At 55.5% G+C, this 15603-nt stretch overlaps 3 protein-coding genes across 3 annotated transcripts; 2 read left to right on the top strand and 1 right to left on the bottom strand.

Annotated features, from left to right (window-relative positions):
* Positions 1-252: 252 nt before the first annotated feature.
* Positions 253-1017, top strand: CGCA056_v002950 (uncharacterized protein; the record flags this gene model as incomplete). Its single annotated transcript, XM_037318207.1, has 2 exons — positions 253-459; positions 490-1017. The coding sequence occupies 2 exons, from the start codon at positions 253-255 to the stop codon at positions 1015-1017; spliced, it is 735 nt and encodes a 244-aa protein (XP_037184130.1).
* Positions 1018-3490: 2473 nt separating this feature from the next.
* On the top strand, positions 3491-4327 carry ycaC (putative hydrolase YcaC; the record flags this gene model as incomplete). The annotated part of the gene is made up of 3 exons (XM_037318206.1): positions 3491-3548; positions 3602-3784; positions 3846-4327. The coding sequence occupies 3 exons, from the start codon at positions 3491-3493 to the stop codon at positions 4325-4327; spliced, it is 723 nt and encodes a 240-aa protein (XP_037183214.1).
* Positions 4328-14677: 10350 nt separating this feature from the next.
* Positions 14678-15136, bottom strand: CGCA056_v002948 (uncharacterized protein; the record flags this gene model as incomplete). The annotated part of the gene is made up of 1 exon (XM_037318205.1): positions 14678-15136. One exon carries the CDS (start codon positions 15134-15136, stop codon positions 14678-14680), a length of 459 nt encoding a protein of 152 aa, XP_037183213.1.
* Positions 15137-15603: the final 467 nt, after the last annotated feature.

Here is a 15603-nt window from a genome sequence, read left to right as displayed (position 1 = left end):
GGTTGTCGATTGCTTTACTCAAAGTCCATAGACCTCATCGTCCTTTCAACTCATTGAGAACCTCAGGATATCATCCACTCTCCCATAGATGAGCTATTGAGGGCCTCACATCTAGACAAACCCTCACAAGGAACTGAATAAACCCACAGACTGTGTCACGGCGTTGCCTAACCGAATCGATTTATGTTTACCTTCATCTCGCACAAGTTCCCATATCGCAGCACACATTTTCCCATGTCACAACACATCGCCATGCCTAGCCCGCTTACGAGCCCCCAAGCATCCCGTCTCTTATGGAGGCTCCAGGGCCCGTTGGCCGAGAGCATCTTCGTCGTATGGAACTGGGACACCCAAGACCCTCCGCGTGAACCCTTCGCCACCCAGAACCTCACAGGCAACATTTCATGGCACGCCATCTCACAGGAGTCGCTCACGGAACCCAAGATCAAGACCATAAGCGTACATGTCGATGTCCTAAAGCGCTGACAGGGCGAATGGATTGAGTGGCACTTGCGACATGCTAGTCCTGGCGATGACGACTGCGTCTATGGAGAGCTGCTGGACGACCTTCATTACGAGTCAGAGTGCAGCAGCAGCGAAGGAGCCGAAGAGGATGACAATGGCGACGAGGTAGAGCTCTTGCGCTGCTGCGACACTGACCAGCCAAAAAGAGCACTGCCCCTCGTCATCGAGGCATCCAACACGGAATCCATCACAATTCACGATTACGTCTCGGCGCTACACCCGTGGCTAATAGGGCTGCGGCAGGACATCGCACGAGCTGACAACATGATGGGCGACAGGAAATCGGAGGAGTACGAGCATCTGGTGGTATATATTACCAACCCACAGGATTTGAGCATCATGGACGAGAGGCGTTTACTCGGTTGCAGGTACACGTGTCCGCCAGTTCAGATGCCCATGAGCCAGGAGCACGCGTACTTGCCGAGCAATGTTTTGACGCTTGACGTTCCTCTTTTCAGGAATATCCCGCGTGCAGGGGGTGATTCTGTATGATTCTACCTCAAAAACGCCGTGGATACAAAGATATACATACGCAGACTTTGGAGAACGAGACAAATTCCAGTTGACCGTGACACCAAGTCGCCCGCCTTCCACTCCTACATCACGCTCATGGCCCCTGGACCGATGCCGACAACCACGGGACTACAGACATCCAGAAAGGATGGAAGAGGTCGAAAGAATGGCTATGTGGCATATTACATGACAAAGTTCACATCTTACTCTCCGCGCTTTCCCCTCCGCGCTTTCCACGGATGGCATGGGCGCATGGCTGTGCTTCTCTCTACTCCTGTTCCGGCGAATGAAATGCTTGGCGAACCATGACTTGGTGATGAATCAGGTGGAAGATTCTAAAACAACTTGCTCTTGGTGAAAGTCATGGATTAGTGAGAATCTCGCCTGTACAGCATCATTTTAATTGACTTTGGATGTTGCGTTAGGGTGACAGTTCCATACAAGACAACACCAGTCTCCAACACTCCTGCCTCATTTATTGTTAAGTATGACTCGCGGTTCTTTTCTGACGTGTGATCGTCTTGGACTCACCGAGATTCCGTGAGGGTACTGGCTTAAAATCAAGACATTTAAGATTGCTCCCATCCCCTCTTCCCAGAGCTTGAACTTGACATCGCCGTATTCTTCAGTCCAGTTTACATCACCCGCCCACCCAACTTCAACTTTCCAATCTTCAAATCAACCCTTGTGAGTGCTGCTGTTCCAGAACATTATGTTCACTTCTGATAAAGCCGCTTCAGCCACGTCTCCACCATGCACTTCACCAACTTGCTTTTGGCCGCCGCCGCCGCGGTCTGCCTTGGGCCTTCTTTCGCCTCAGCCGAGTGCACCCAGTTCAGGAACGGAAGGATTTGTAGTGCCCCCTTTAGATTCACTTGTGGTGGCATGGGTACTGCGACTCTTACCTGCTGTACTGGAGTGGGCGATGCGGATTGTCAGTGAACGGAAGCGCTATGAGTTTGTTGGGACACATGAAGGAAACAGGTGGTTCATATCGTGCAGTACAGTACAAATAAACGCATATAACCACAAATGCTCATGACGACTCGGTTGAATTCACAGTCGTCTGCTCTAGGATTCTGACGCTGTGTCAAGTTGCTGGTGGCATAGCTGAGACGAAAGATCTTCTACTCGGCCAACGTGTCTGGGCCAACGTATCTCGACATTGAGGTCCGTCTTGATCTTCAAGTCCCTAGGCTAGGTACTTGGTAGTCCATGCTGAACCCGCGATGTGTCTAGACGTGATTTCGATGCTGGGCTCTCAACATACCATTGACGCAGTAAGTCATAAGGAAACTTGATTTAAAGTCGAAGAAACTAACGCATAGTCGAGTGCTGGAACATCAAGTAATATGCTTGATGAGAGAAGCGAGGGGGCCAGCATCGAACGGCGTTGACCAACGGGATGAACTCTCATGCGGCCTACATGGTTGCTGACACACGCTACATAACTGCTTAGAAACCGGGCGGGTGCTCTCCACAACGCAATCGCGGCATCGATCAAGGAATCCAGGCCCCACCATGGAGCGGGACGCATCTCACAAAGCAGGACTCCCGTCTTATCAAATACCGACGCGGGCCTTAGCTAAGCCAACACTAACGACTCCATTCCCTCTACGCCATGAAAACACCCGCCATCTTCAATATGGCAGGTCCTGACTGGTTTGTCCAACCGGTGCGGGGCTTCGGGGAAATGAGTTGTATGGCCTTGTTGTCTCCCTTCGTACATCCCCGGTGACGGGGGCTTAGTCAAGACCACGCAGCAACTCAAGCAGCCGCGGATTTCTGGGGTTGGGACTTGCTTACGCCCAGCTTATGGCATTATGGGTGGGAGATGGAAAGCCCCTTCTGCATCTTCTCTCTGTACATGGGTACCACCGGCGGAGTTCCACCTCCGGCCATCGCTCCGGGCCGTTCGGCAGACTGTATCGTTAGAAGCCATTGAAATCAGCTCAAAATGCCGATGAGGCTAGAGATCCGCCAAGAGGTGAGCAGGGGGGGCTGACTAACGTACACTCAATGTTTACTGCATCCTTCGAAAGCACATGTAGCATCTTTCCCAAAGAGGAAATTCTCGTGGTAGAAGCACGACAGCAGACAAGGCTGTATGGATTTCTGTTACGCCGAGTCGGATTTACAGCATATCACCATAGAAATGCACCGAATGGGAAATGACGCATATTGAGTGAGAGGCACGTGGGCGGTGACCGTTGGTAGGAAGATTCGGCCACGATGTCGATATTGCGGATTAGACACCGAGAAGGGAAGCGTCTATTAAAACGAATGTAAAGGTGTATCGTCGGAGTATTGTATATAAGAGAGATATCTGCTCGTCTTTGTCTAATGGTACCCTCTTCATCCTCATCAAGCAGACAAATCAAGCCGAAGTCTTCATCCCGATCCCCAGACTCAACCAGCTTGCCTTGGACCAACCCCCCAAACCGTCAACAAAATGAAGTTCTCCCTCACTCTCGCGGCTGCGGCCCTCACCTCCACCGTCGTTGGTGACGGTAAGTTGCACTTACAACCGGACGAACCTTCGCAGCCGACTAACACCAAACAGCCGTCCCCTGGGAGAGACTAAACAAGAACGACTCCATGCTTCTGGTTGTCGACATGCAGGAGGGACTATTCAACCTCGCCCGCGACTTCGACCCGACCCTCTACCGCAACGCCATGCTGGCGCACTCCTCTCTGGCCAACATCTTTGACCTCCCCGTCGTCCTGACCACCTCCGCCGAGACCGGTAAGCCAAACTTTGCCCCTAGGCCGCCCTGCCATCTCGGCCAAACCGCTGACACAAGCAGGCCCCAACGGACCCCTCCCCCAGGAGATCCTCGACATGCACCCCACCGCGCCCTTGATCAAGCGCAACGGCGAGGTCGACGCCTGGGATAACGCCGACTTCCGCGACGCCGTCCGCGCCGCCAACAAGTCGCAGATCATCCTCGCCGGCATCACCACCGACGTCTGCACCACCTTCCTCGCCCTGTCCCTCCGCGCCGAGGGCTACTCCGTCTGGGCCAACGTCGAGGCGTCCGGCACCACCACCGAGCTCATCCGCGACATCTCCAACGACCGCATGGCCGCCGCCGGCGTCCAGGTCGTCTCGCTCTTCTCTATCTCCCTCGACCTCATGCGCGACTGGCGCAACACCCCCGGCGCCAACGAGCTCTTCTCCTGGCTCGACGAGTACTACCCCGCCTACGGATACATTGCCCGTGGACACCGCGCTGCTGTCGAGAACGGCACGGTCAGCGATGCACAGAAGACCCTGCCCCTCCGCTAGGGGACTGATGATGTGAGGCTCTCTCTTGTTGAAGGGAGGCTATTTGGGAGGATGGTATGATTCCCGGGAAAATGGTAATATCGGCAAAAGTCGTCGGATTATGGTATTCAAAAGGCTTCCTGTGCTCTTTAATCTTCAAGCCTCTCATTCACGAGCCCTGCGGCTATTTTAGATTGGATTCCACATTAGGATGATTGTTTCTTAAATTCAGAAGCAGACATAATAGAAAGCCTTCAAGCAGACTTATGTAGCATGGAGATCAGCTCGTTCAACAACACCAACTCCCTTCAGGTGACAAAAGTGCAGTAGTCTCCCTTAGCCCCGGAGATCCGGCGATCATTACTCGCCACCCGACCGCCGCCGTCCACTCCTCCGACCTCTGCATTCCTAAAACGGCAAGTCAGGGGTCCCCAGCCCCGGAGAACGGTCCAGCGCGGTGTCCGCCAAGTGGGGCACACACCGACGCACACCATCACGGACGGGGATGACGGGCTGCGCAGCGGGGCCGAGCAAGGTCGCCGGCGGACTGGTTACCCCCGGTCGATCGGCGGACGGCCAGAAGCAACTTTGACAGCTGCTTCTGCCGAGGCTACATGCGGACGGATTTAGAAACCCATTTCTTTCCCAAGACGCGACTCGCGACGGCCGGGGAAGGCCTTCCGTATGCGGGATGATATAATCCGAACCCTCATACCTGATGCTTCATCTCCGGGGGTGCTCTACGCGGGACAGAGATGCCATGCAATCGATCGATCGTACGGTTCCCCCTTCTGATCCGGGCATCGCCGGCACACCCAGGAAGGGCCGTGCTGCTTATTGCTCCTCCTGCACACGTAAGAAAAGCTCGGATGGAGTTCGTGAACAAGGTTAGAGGAGCTCTCAGCTTGCATGCCGCACGCAGTTATTGCTACATGCCCGTGAACCTGCTGGCTGCACCACGCGGCAATCCAAACACAAACCGGGGGGGAGGACGAGGGACAGCGAAACCTTGCTACATGTGCCGCTGCCGCCAAATCTCACCTCACCACCGATCGATCAACGCGGCTGAAAGTCAAACATCAGACGTCGGCGGCGATCGTCGTCCAGCCCCGGCGCAGCAATCTGAAGACTATTTCCTCCCATTTCCACATCCGCTTCAGCCCCGAGATTCCTGAGCCGACGCCAGAGATTTGCATGTCGGCAGCCGATTTTGAGTGTGGTCAGAGCGGCTACCTAGCATCATGTCCGCAACGGCTGTGCCTCGCGCGCGCGCGTGTGTGTGTGTGTGCTGCCCAAAAGCAAAACGCAAACATACAGTTTCTACCAACTGGCATTCTCTACCCGCCGGTGCCCCTGACGATCCGGCGTTCGATCAGAGACACAAAGCGGTGGTGCATCTGCCAGCTAGCTTCTACGACCGGGGTATCTGTCGCAAACGGGATTGCGGATGGAATGGAGGTCTCGTGTAGTCTTGCTTTTCCCAGGTCCCATTTCGTTACGTGAAACATGTGGGATATCGGAGCGGAGAGGGGAGAGGGCTAGACAAATCTCAGAAGAAAATATTCCTTACCCAACGCCAAGGATCAAAGACAAAAATGCAAGTCTCAAAAAAGCCTCGTTGCGTCCCTGTCAATTTTTATGTCTTATTTTTTATTTATTTTTTTACTGAATCTTCAATTATGACTGTCATGGAAAGCGGCGATGAGACTTGTCGCATACATATCGATTGGGCCCCGAGGATGGGGGAAATGTGATTGTTTTGTTGGCAGGGGTAGTTTTCTGCTCAGAGTGGAGGGGTGTGTGGTTTCAGCTTTCCTTTTCCTGCGCTCGCTTGCTTGCTTGCTTCTTCTTTCCTTCGGGATGCAGATGCCAACTTGCTGCATGCACGATGAGGGGACGACGAATCGGGGCAGCACCCCAGGCACACCATACACACCGCCCGTAACTTGCAGCGCACGTAAGGGAAATCGTACACAAGACACGCAGCAGGGCTGGGCTCCATCGTCCACGGCAGGGCGGGAGAGATGGCATTTGACGGGTTCCAGGTTAAAGAGGGGGTGGTGGTGGGTGTGCAGGACGGACACGCACACAACACACACACTTACACACATCCACACGCAACGCACGCAAGCCACATGTCCGGACCCCCCTCCGTTGTCGTGTCGTTGACAGACAGAGATATAGAGAAGGCTGCGGCGGCCCGCTATCGGATGTGACCAAGGCCGCACGCAGGACGGGAACGAGCGACATGCCGCCGCGAAATTGGCAGCAGCAGAAGAAGCCGCGAGAGAAGCAGAAAAAGAATGCGAATGACAGCAAGGGTGGGTTCCTAGTAGGTAGACTGCCGAAAATTTTTCTGTATTTGCTTCATCCACTGGGCTGCTGCTGCTACCGCTGCCGCTGGCCCCATCATCAATCATCGTCACCCGTCCCCCACACACAAAACAGTGAGTCACTGTGATTGCGACGGACGGCGATGCGCCGGGAGGTGATTGGAGCGCAGAACGGCGAGAGTTTGGCACGCGCCCGACCAGTCAGGTCCCGAGCGCCGCCCATGGGAAGCCGTCACCCAGACCGTGTGTGCGTCGCAGTTGTCCTATGAGGACCGTAACACGCCGGAGACGCGTGTGATTAGCTCTCGAGATGCGCTGCGTCTGGCTTTCGGATTGTCGAACAAGACAAGACAGCCTGAAGCACCTACGGATAAGGAGGGAGGATGAAGATGGTCCAGGCCTAGCCAGAGTCATCCGTGGGGGGATCGAGTCTCGCAGAGTGGTGGGCGGCATTGTATTTTCGGATCGCGAATCACGGCAAGGCCATTTTGGATTTGGCAATTACAAAGGGCGAGAGTTTTGTTGTGCGTGTTCGCGACCGTTGGGGATGACAAGCTGCCCTACCAACCTTACCTTACTGCGGCAGTAGCTAAAGCAGCTACCCCTCTCCTGTCGCCTGTGTGCCCCTCCATGAGATCCATCGCATCGCGAGCGGTATGAAATGCGCGACCCTGCGACACCAACGCCGAGGGTGTGTTGGTCGTAATGCTGAGATTGGGCTCCTGGTTGATTGGTATTTCCCACCGCTGACGGAGGGGGCGTCCTTCGTACAGGCTCCGTACAATCGTGCCCCTGTCAAAAGATACGAGACAACGAGGTTTGCGGTGCGGGTTCTGGGCCTTGGGGAGAGGGTGGAATGCAGGAATGCACGATAGAGGGATCGCCCATCTCCCGCGGCGACGACAGCACCGCAGCCCGCAGCAGAAGAGAATGACTCTAGACCCGGTCACCGCCTTAGTGATTGCTGCCGCTTGCCTGCGTCGCTGGCCGGACCCAGGCCTTGGGTTCGCCGGGCGGTTGGGTTGGGATCGACTCGCTGGGAGATTACCCGACCCCCCGGGGAGCCGGAGCCCAGCCGGTCACTTGTCATATTTCCATCCTGCCGTTTGTTATTCCGGCGCTTGGTTTCTGAGACCTGAGACTGATGCCGATTTCATTTCGTTTTGTCGATTGGGCTGCAGAGTGAAGCAAGCGGCGCCATCGGGGGTGTTGGTTGCTTGTTTGTCTTGCGTGTGAGGTCATTTCAAGAAAGAAAGGGTCGTGGTCGTTGGGCAGAGACCAAAAGCAAGTTGTCGGTGTCCGTTATCTGATGATGCTCTCGCAACCAGTGCCAGCGCAGCGACGGGAACAGCAGACTGAGACCGAGCCTCTGCTGGGAATGCGCCGGGGATGATGGGCCCGAATCACCCAACCAACACCCCCACGTTTTCAAGATGGACCACTACCACCGCCGCCGCCGCCGTAATCTTTATCGGTGTCCCAAATAGGCACCCCCAAACCCCCACCGCCTGCCTCATCCTCAGGCGACGTGAACAGGCGCGGACTCGGAATCCGTTTTCGCCTAGGTATCGCAGTCCGTCCGTCCGTTCATCCCTTGGCGTTCAACGTCGTCGTCGCCCTCGTCGTCTTCTTTTGGATTCCGAGTTGCTCGTTTGGATAGGCCGGGGAACTGGAATCTGGGGCGTTGAGGAGCACTGACTATCAGCCACCGGCACCGGCGGGTTTCTTCTGAGAGCGGCGCTGTCGGCCGTCTAAAGATATACACCCCAAAGATAGCGTGATGGCCTTCGGACGGGAGCACCGACCCCTCCCGGGCCATCGTCCAAGCCCTTCCATACCAGGCCATAGTATCCGTCGGGGACTGTGCAGAGGCCTTGCGAGGGTGCAACGTAGCTCCCACGATGGAAACGCGATGGAACTGGACCTGCCGTCTGCCTGTATCCCCCCTTCTCTAGGCGTCGTGCCACCGGCGCCCATTACGGATAGCAAGAGTTGAAAATAGCAATGCCAACGCCGGATGACAGCATGCGAGAATGTTCCTCGGGGGCGGCCTTGGAGGGGTAAGCAATACGGGAAACGCGATAACACCATCCATCTTCCTTAGGGACCGGTCAAACCCCACGTTCTCCGGCGGTGATAATCTTATCGACCGGTCAAGTCTGTGCTGAGATAAGACGCGGTTACGGCGGGAGCACTATGGACGGATACCACCGCGCACTAAAAGAAGCAGGTAGGGTCCGTTTCGACAGACCTGCCGTTTTTGGCAGTTGCCAGACGCAGTGAAGAACGGTTCTTCCCTCTCCCAGTCTCTCTCGATACGGTTGCGGGGATGTGTCCGTCCTCTGCGGGTCCCCGTCAATCGTGCATGTGCCTTCGGTTCTGAGGGCCACTGCCATCAACGGCGGCTTGAGCTCCGTTTAACCTTCGACAATGCCGGACGAACCAACAGCCAACCATTCCATCCACCCGTCCGTCCAGCCGGTCGACAGTCTCCAGTATTCTTCTTCATCAGTCAGCAGCAAAATGCACATATCCGAAGGTCAGGTCCCAGTTACCCGCGAAACGTGCGCACGACAACGACGGGTTTGGCCCCGAAACTTTGCAAGTCTTATCGGACGGCAGGCAGATCTCCCGGAGGTTCTGGACTGCTGTGTGTTTGTACGGATCACCTTGAAGCACTTGGAGGCGTCCACCCTCGAAACGGACTCTCCATAATAATCGATACGGCAACTGATCGATCTGCTGTTTCTTTTGGCGAACGGGGGAAACACACGCCGTGCATCCTTATTCGTCTTACGTCTTGGGGGTTGGTTGAGAAGCAACTAAGAAACCTGTTATCGGGTTGGTTGGTTTTGCAATGCGCACTGACTGAGACTTGACTTGTTAAGAAGCGGTTTGTCTTGTGTAACGCAGGTTGCTTGCTTCTCTCAGCCAACGGAAATAGAGAAGACGGACTCGACGGTGGCTTGACGCCATGGGTTTCAACTTCCATCAAAAAAAGAAGTCCTTTACCCCAGGCTTTTCTTTCGCTAGTCAGGACGGACACAAGGAAAAGCATCTAGCAAGTCAGGCACGCCGCACCACGGGAAAGGGCCAATGCTTCAGGATGGGCGGAAAAGGAAGACCGTCAGGAGTCTGTGCGGGTGGCCAAACCGCGTGGGCTTCCCGTTCGCGAATCTATTCCAGAAAAGAATTTTCAACTTCTCGTCACCCTTAGTCTTGGCAGGGTTGGTTTGGCTAGCTTATCGTCTTGCCGGCCGGAAAGAAAGTTGCCCTGAAAAACAGGGTGAAGAAGGTTTCGTTCAAACCGGTGTCTCCAGATGAAGTCATTTGAAGTCATAATTGACGTCTGTCTTTAGGCTGATCATCTTGACGAGTCGTGGGGTTCACGACTCAGTTTGGACCCTGACAAGAAGAATAAATTAAGAATTTCACATGGAAGAAAAAAAGAAGAAAAAGAGATGCACGATTGCGTAGGGTGTTGGCCTCTGCGCAACGAAGATTGCGAAGACTGCGCTTCAGGATGCTTATTTCGGAGCTCGAGAGCGCCTCTTCCAAGGTTGAAGCTCTCACCCTCTGCGCCACACGACTCAGGAGCCACCGAGAAGGGTGCGGCCGGGACAAACACCGGCGGGGGAGGATGAGGAGGAGGGGTGGTGTTCGTCGGACATGCTCCGATGGTTTTCGGGGGATGTGGCATCGTCTCGGTGTCGTTTCGGTAAATGAGTCGCGACACCGAGTCGAGGATGGCTGGTGGTACTTTAACCGTGTACCTTGTTGTGTGTGTGTGTGTGTGTGTGCCGCGTGTTGGGGACGTGGACCGCGCGCGCGGGGGAGCATGCAAAAGAATTTTAAAAGAATTTTCTATAGGGTGGGTCATGAATCGCCCTTTTCCACGAATGATAATGCCGAAGAAGAGCCTCGGAGAGGCACCGCGTTTGAAAGAAGCAGAAGGCTGGGCGGACGGATGGATACCGCATGTCAAATTTGCATGCGGGCTCTCATTATCCCAGGGCTCTAGCTTGAAGCTTTTTTCATTCTTTCGAGTCGTTGCAGAGAAGGGCCGGTTGCGCTTGTGATTGTTCTCAACCACCGTCCTCTTTCGTGCAAGTGGTGTTTCTCATCAATGTCTTCCCTGCATCTAATCCCGCAAGACCCAGTTTCCATGTGGAAAAAATCTGCAGAGAGAGGAGCTCATCACTGTTCCTCCTCCTCCTCCTGCTGCCGCAAGAGCCATCAACATCCACTGGGGAGCTCCACCGGGAGAAAAAGAGCCCAAAGGCCCGGCTAAGGTAAAGAGGAGTTGACTGGACAGTGGACACTGCGGGACCCAGAGCCACGAGAGCTCACTCACTTCCCTCATCACCCCACCCCCCTCTCTCTGGCTCCTCGACCGACGACGGGACGATCGCTCCCGGGGGTTGACACGTTTGGCCCTGGGTGGTCGGCCGGGGCATCCCTCTTTGTCAAATTTCCCAGTTCCCTCTTTGGGACGCAGCGAGTTGAGCATGGGTATGGGTATGGGCATGGGGGCATGGGTAATCTGGACGAGGCCCAGGCGTCCGGGACCCCATCCCGGTGCAGGGACCCTTTTCTCGTTCTCCATTCTGGCGGTCGAGAACGTCGCGCAGGACACTGAGGAAGAAGAAAACGGTGGCCCGGCGGGGAAAGGAACCCCGTCGTCATCCACTCATCGGCTCGGTTGAGCGCAAAACCCAAGAACCCAGGCGGTCAGAGAGTCCCCCCCCGACGGTCGCAAAAGGGGGTGCATGTAAAACGGATATTACCATGACTAAACAATCTCCAGTGCCAGACATTTGGGAAGTTGGGATTTGGGAAGAAGAAGAAGAGAGGACCCCGCGCTGCCACTTCCCTTTGTGGGACCGCGGACCGCGCTGACGGACGGGTCCTGTCCTGTCCTGCACAATTCACGAGCCAAAAAGAAGCTCGGCCGTAATGTCCAACGGTTCGTCGGTAACGGACGGAAGATCTCTGGGCTCTCTCCCGCGCGTTATCTATCACGGAGCAATCTACCCCGCGTGCTGAGGTGAGGTGCTGCTGGCCCTTTACCGCCTATGCGGGGAGGGTTTACCGCCAAGCTGCTTACCACCATTACGGAAACCCGTGCTCCGTTCTCTCCCGCACTTACGCAGCCCTACCGGCAACAAGATTACAGACGGAATTGCTCGAGTCAATGACAGCAGGAAATCAAGGTTCGGAGCAAGATCGCATATTCTCCTGTTGACGCAAACCGGTTTCGCAGAACCGAACCTAGACACACTTCGCAGAGTGAGGGGGTTTATGATGCAAGCGACGCAAGATACCGAGACGCGCTTGTTTCTCGGGGTGTTCGTCCTTTGGTGAGGATATGTTGTCGAAGATGATCCAAGGACCGGAAGGAAGAGTCAGGAATGCATGCATGTGTGCACTGGGACATTTGGCTCCTCAAGTCGGTCAACAACCCCCCCCCCCCCCGGCTGACACTCTGCGGAGCCGCACGTAAGATTGACCGCCAGAAGGGCACCCTTCGAACAACACACACCAGCTGAGGTCTCACGGTCGACAGCTGGACACTCTGCGTGTGAGAAAATAGGTGGCATGATACTAGCGATCTCTATCCAAGCCTACGCCACAATCTCGATTCTCATCTAGATAGATGACTCCAAAAAGATCACCAACTCGTGATGCGGGGAGATTGACTCAAACCTCGATATCAGATCATCGCGCATAACCCTCTACGAAACTGATGCTCGCGATAATCCAAGACCTTGACATCTTCTTCAACACCTCCCGAAAACATCCCGTCCCCGCATCGGCGCAAAACCGCCCATCCCCTCCGCTCTTCCGTCATCGGCAAAGACATGCACGCCTATCAATCACGCATTTGCATTCCGGTCGGCTCCCCTCCCCAGACTTTCCTATCCTCGGCCGCCTCGGTAGATCAGATCATCCATGGCATCCCGAGGTTTGCGCTGGTCAATGTCGCCGAAAGTGCAACATTCACGGCATTGCAATGTAATTACACTCCCTCCCACCCTAAGCTTCCGAAGACGCTTCGTGATTTGCTTGGTTGAGTGGCTTGGGTTGGTTGGCTGGCTTGCCGGGTCAGCAATAACAACAGCTCGACGGCCGTTGGTCAAGGATGTGGCGGACCCGAGCCCTTGGGATCTCCGATCCATCCCGATCCTCGCAAGCTGCAGACTTGTTGACATCTGCTCTGCTCCCCCATCCCTCCCACCAAGAAGAAGATGGCGTCGGCCCAGAGGACTAGTAGCAAAGAGCCGACGGCGGGACGCAAGCGGTCGCTGGAAAGTTTACCGCGGTCTTTCCCATACCCGCCGCCACGGCCACCGCCCCAACATCCCGACACAACAATAACAACAAACAGGGACGACGAAGCTGTTCGTATTCTCGCGGTGCCGAGGCAACATTCAACCTTTTTTTCGCCATCAGAGGCCGCCCAGCAGACGCAGCCACGCAGCAAAGGGCTGGATGACGAATGCCAGCCCCGGAATTCCTCTGGTTGGAAATCACAAATAGAAACAGCGGACAAATTCCATTTTACGAACTCTCGGTATCCTGGGGGAGGGAAATACGGGGAAAGCCCATTTACGATAGGTAAAGGGTCTAGATTGGATGAGGCGCAGGCTGCGGAGCAACAAACGGCATAACAATGGACGGACTCACTCTGTGTGGAGAGGAGCGCGGAATGGCAGAGCCACAGAGAGGGCGCCCAGCAGTGGAGGGCTTATTCCCCCGACCGTTCCCGACCGTTTGAGGAGTTGGTCGAGGCCAACTCTGCGCCGCGGGTGATGACGACATTATTCGCTGTGACTAATGAGGATAAACCTTCTGCCAGGCAGGGCAAAGGCAGGCCCAAACCAACACACACACACACACACACACACACACACACACACACACACACACCACACGCTGTAAAATAGAGCTTCTACTGCTGCCGCTCGCTGACTTGTCAGCACCAGCAACGCGCGGGTGCGCACCAGCGGCAGGCACTTACCGAGTCGGCGGCACATGCTAACGGCTGTGCTGATCAACCATGACTCTTGCAGCGGCCTCAAGATGACTCTCACAGATCAAGATTTCAAATGTGTTACGTTGTCGAGGCATCAGTTAATTTAGTAGGGTGTGCAGTAGTAGTCGCCGCTTCTTGAGATCATTTGTCACGTTGCAATGAGGATGCGTATTTTGTGATGATGTAGAATAAGAATTCAAATGTTGGTGTCGCGCGTGGCGAAGGGTATCTCTAACTAAGACTAGCTACTAAATGAAGAAACATGACGCTGACGATATGATATTCCGATGCTGATCCAAATGCCCCAATAGCTCGATGCAGTGATGCAAGCATGTACTGTGCTCCTTTCCCATGATGTTCCTCCAAATCGACAGTGATAAACTCCATGCGATAAAAATAGTTGCGAGGCTCGATGGCTACAGCGGGGTGTATCAACACGAAAGAGTAAAAAAGACAAAAAGAAAACCCAAGGCAGCGCAGCATGTGAAATGCCTACGCGCCCATGATGAATCCACGAGACCACCCTCGATCAAATGCCGGGATCAGGTTCGGTTGCGTTGCGACGAGGCAGCGCAGCCGACCTGCCCTCAACTGCCACACTTCTCCGAGGCGGATGACTCCTCGGTGCGTGGCCGATACCGCCCAGCCTGTGCTAGTGTGGCTGGGACACTGCTGCTGCGGGTCCCCCACGGTCGGCTTCGCTTGTGCTTCCCCCCACACGGTCTTCCTAATCGCCCCGTGCTGTCAGAATGCTGGTTGTCGAAAGCCGATGGTGTTCGTTGTGTCGACTTCTCGATGGAAGCCGAGGATGAGATTTGCGTTTGGCGGCCGGCGACCTGGACCGTTTGATAGTAGATCGGGTTGGTGGTCGCCGCCGACACGGCTGCAGTTGAGCCGTCATTAGGGATTAGAGTTGGTTGAGGTGTTGTGTAAGCGAGCTAGGTTGCTCGTCCGAAGTAAGAGCTGGGAGCTGGGCGCACCGCCACAGCTTGCTGAAGAGCTTCACTCGGCGATGGGAGCCATGGCGGAGGACTTGCTCTTGGGGCTCTTCTTGGAGCTGCTGCGACGGGCCTGCTTCTGCTTGAGGGCTTGCTGGCGGCGACGCTCCTTCTCGAGCATGACGCAGCGCATGGCCTCGCGCTGCATGGCCATCCGCTCGCGTTCCATCTCAAGAAGCTCGGCCTCGGTGATCTGGGGCGAGCGGGAGTTGGGAGAGGAGAAGCTACCGTGGCTGGAGACGGAGTGGGCGTCGTCCTCAAAGTCTTGAGGGAAGAGGTCCTCGTCGGAGAGGTAAGAAGTCGCTCTTGGCTCGCCGTCAAAGTCGGCGAGGGTCTCGCGGCGGGGCCACGAAGGGAAGGCGCAAGAGCGGTCGTGGGCGAGCATGTTGCTGGAGCCGATGTCGATGGGAGCCGAGATGGACATGGCGCCCATGGAGCTGTATGAACCGTATGAGCCGTACATGGCTGTGATGTGATGTGTGAAGAGTGGAGTTGTTCTTCTCTTGGGACCAGTTGGTCTTGAGTGTTGAGTGTTGATATCGACGATGATTTCGCGTTCGGTAGAAGAGTGTGGGAGAAGGTGGACACGGCAGACTTATAAGCCAGAGGCGCGTCTGCCTGCCTCTGGTTTGGGGGGGTGTGAAAGGGGGTGTGGTGAGGCCCAGGAGGTGCAAGGTTGGGTAGGGTAACGTTCCGAGGAATTTCGGAGAGTGGACTTTGCAAGCCTAAAAGATGGGGGCAACAGTGATTCCCGGGATCATCCCGAGGGGGTGGGAAAACAAGGCAGGGAGGCGGTGACGGAGATGGGGAGTGGGAGCTGACAGCGCAGGGGAGTCTGGGCTGGGCCTGGGGGGGGTTTGCTCGGGGCGGAAGCGGTTGCAGTTGTCGTTGAGGGGGGGCGTGTCAGGGGGTGTCACCGTCCACAGGTGT

The sequence above is a fragment of the Colletotrichum aenigma genome (assembly GCF_013390185.1).
Source record: "Colletotrichum aenigma strain Cg56 chromosome Unknown KSG_Cg56_contig02, whole genome shotgun sequence".
NCBI lineage: Eukaryota > Fungi > Ascomycota > Sordariomycetes > Glomerellales > Glomerellaceae > Colletotrichum > Colletotrichum aenigma.
This window is presented reverse-complemented; position numbering and strand designations above follow the sequence as displayed.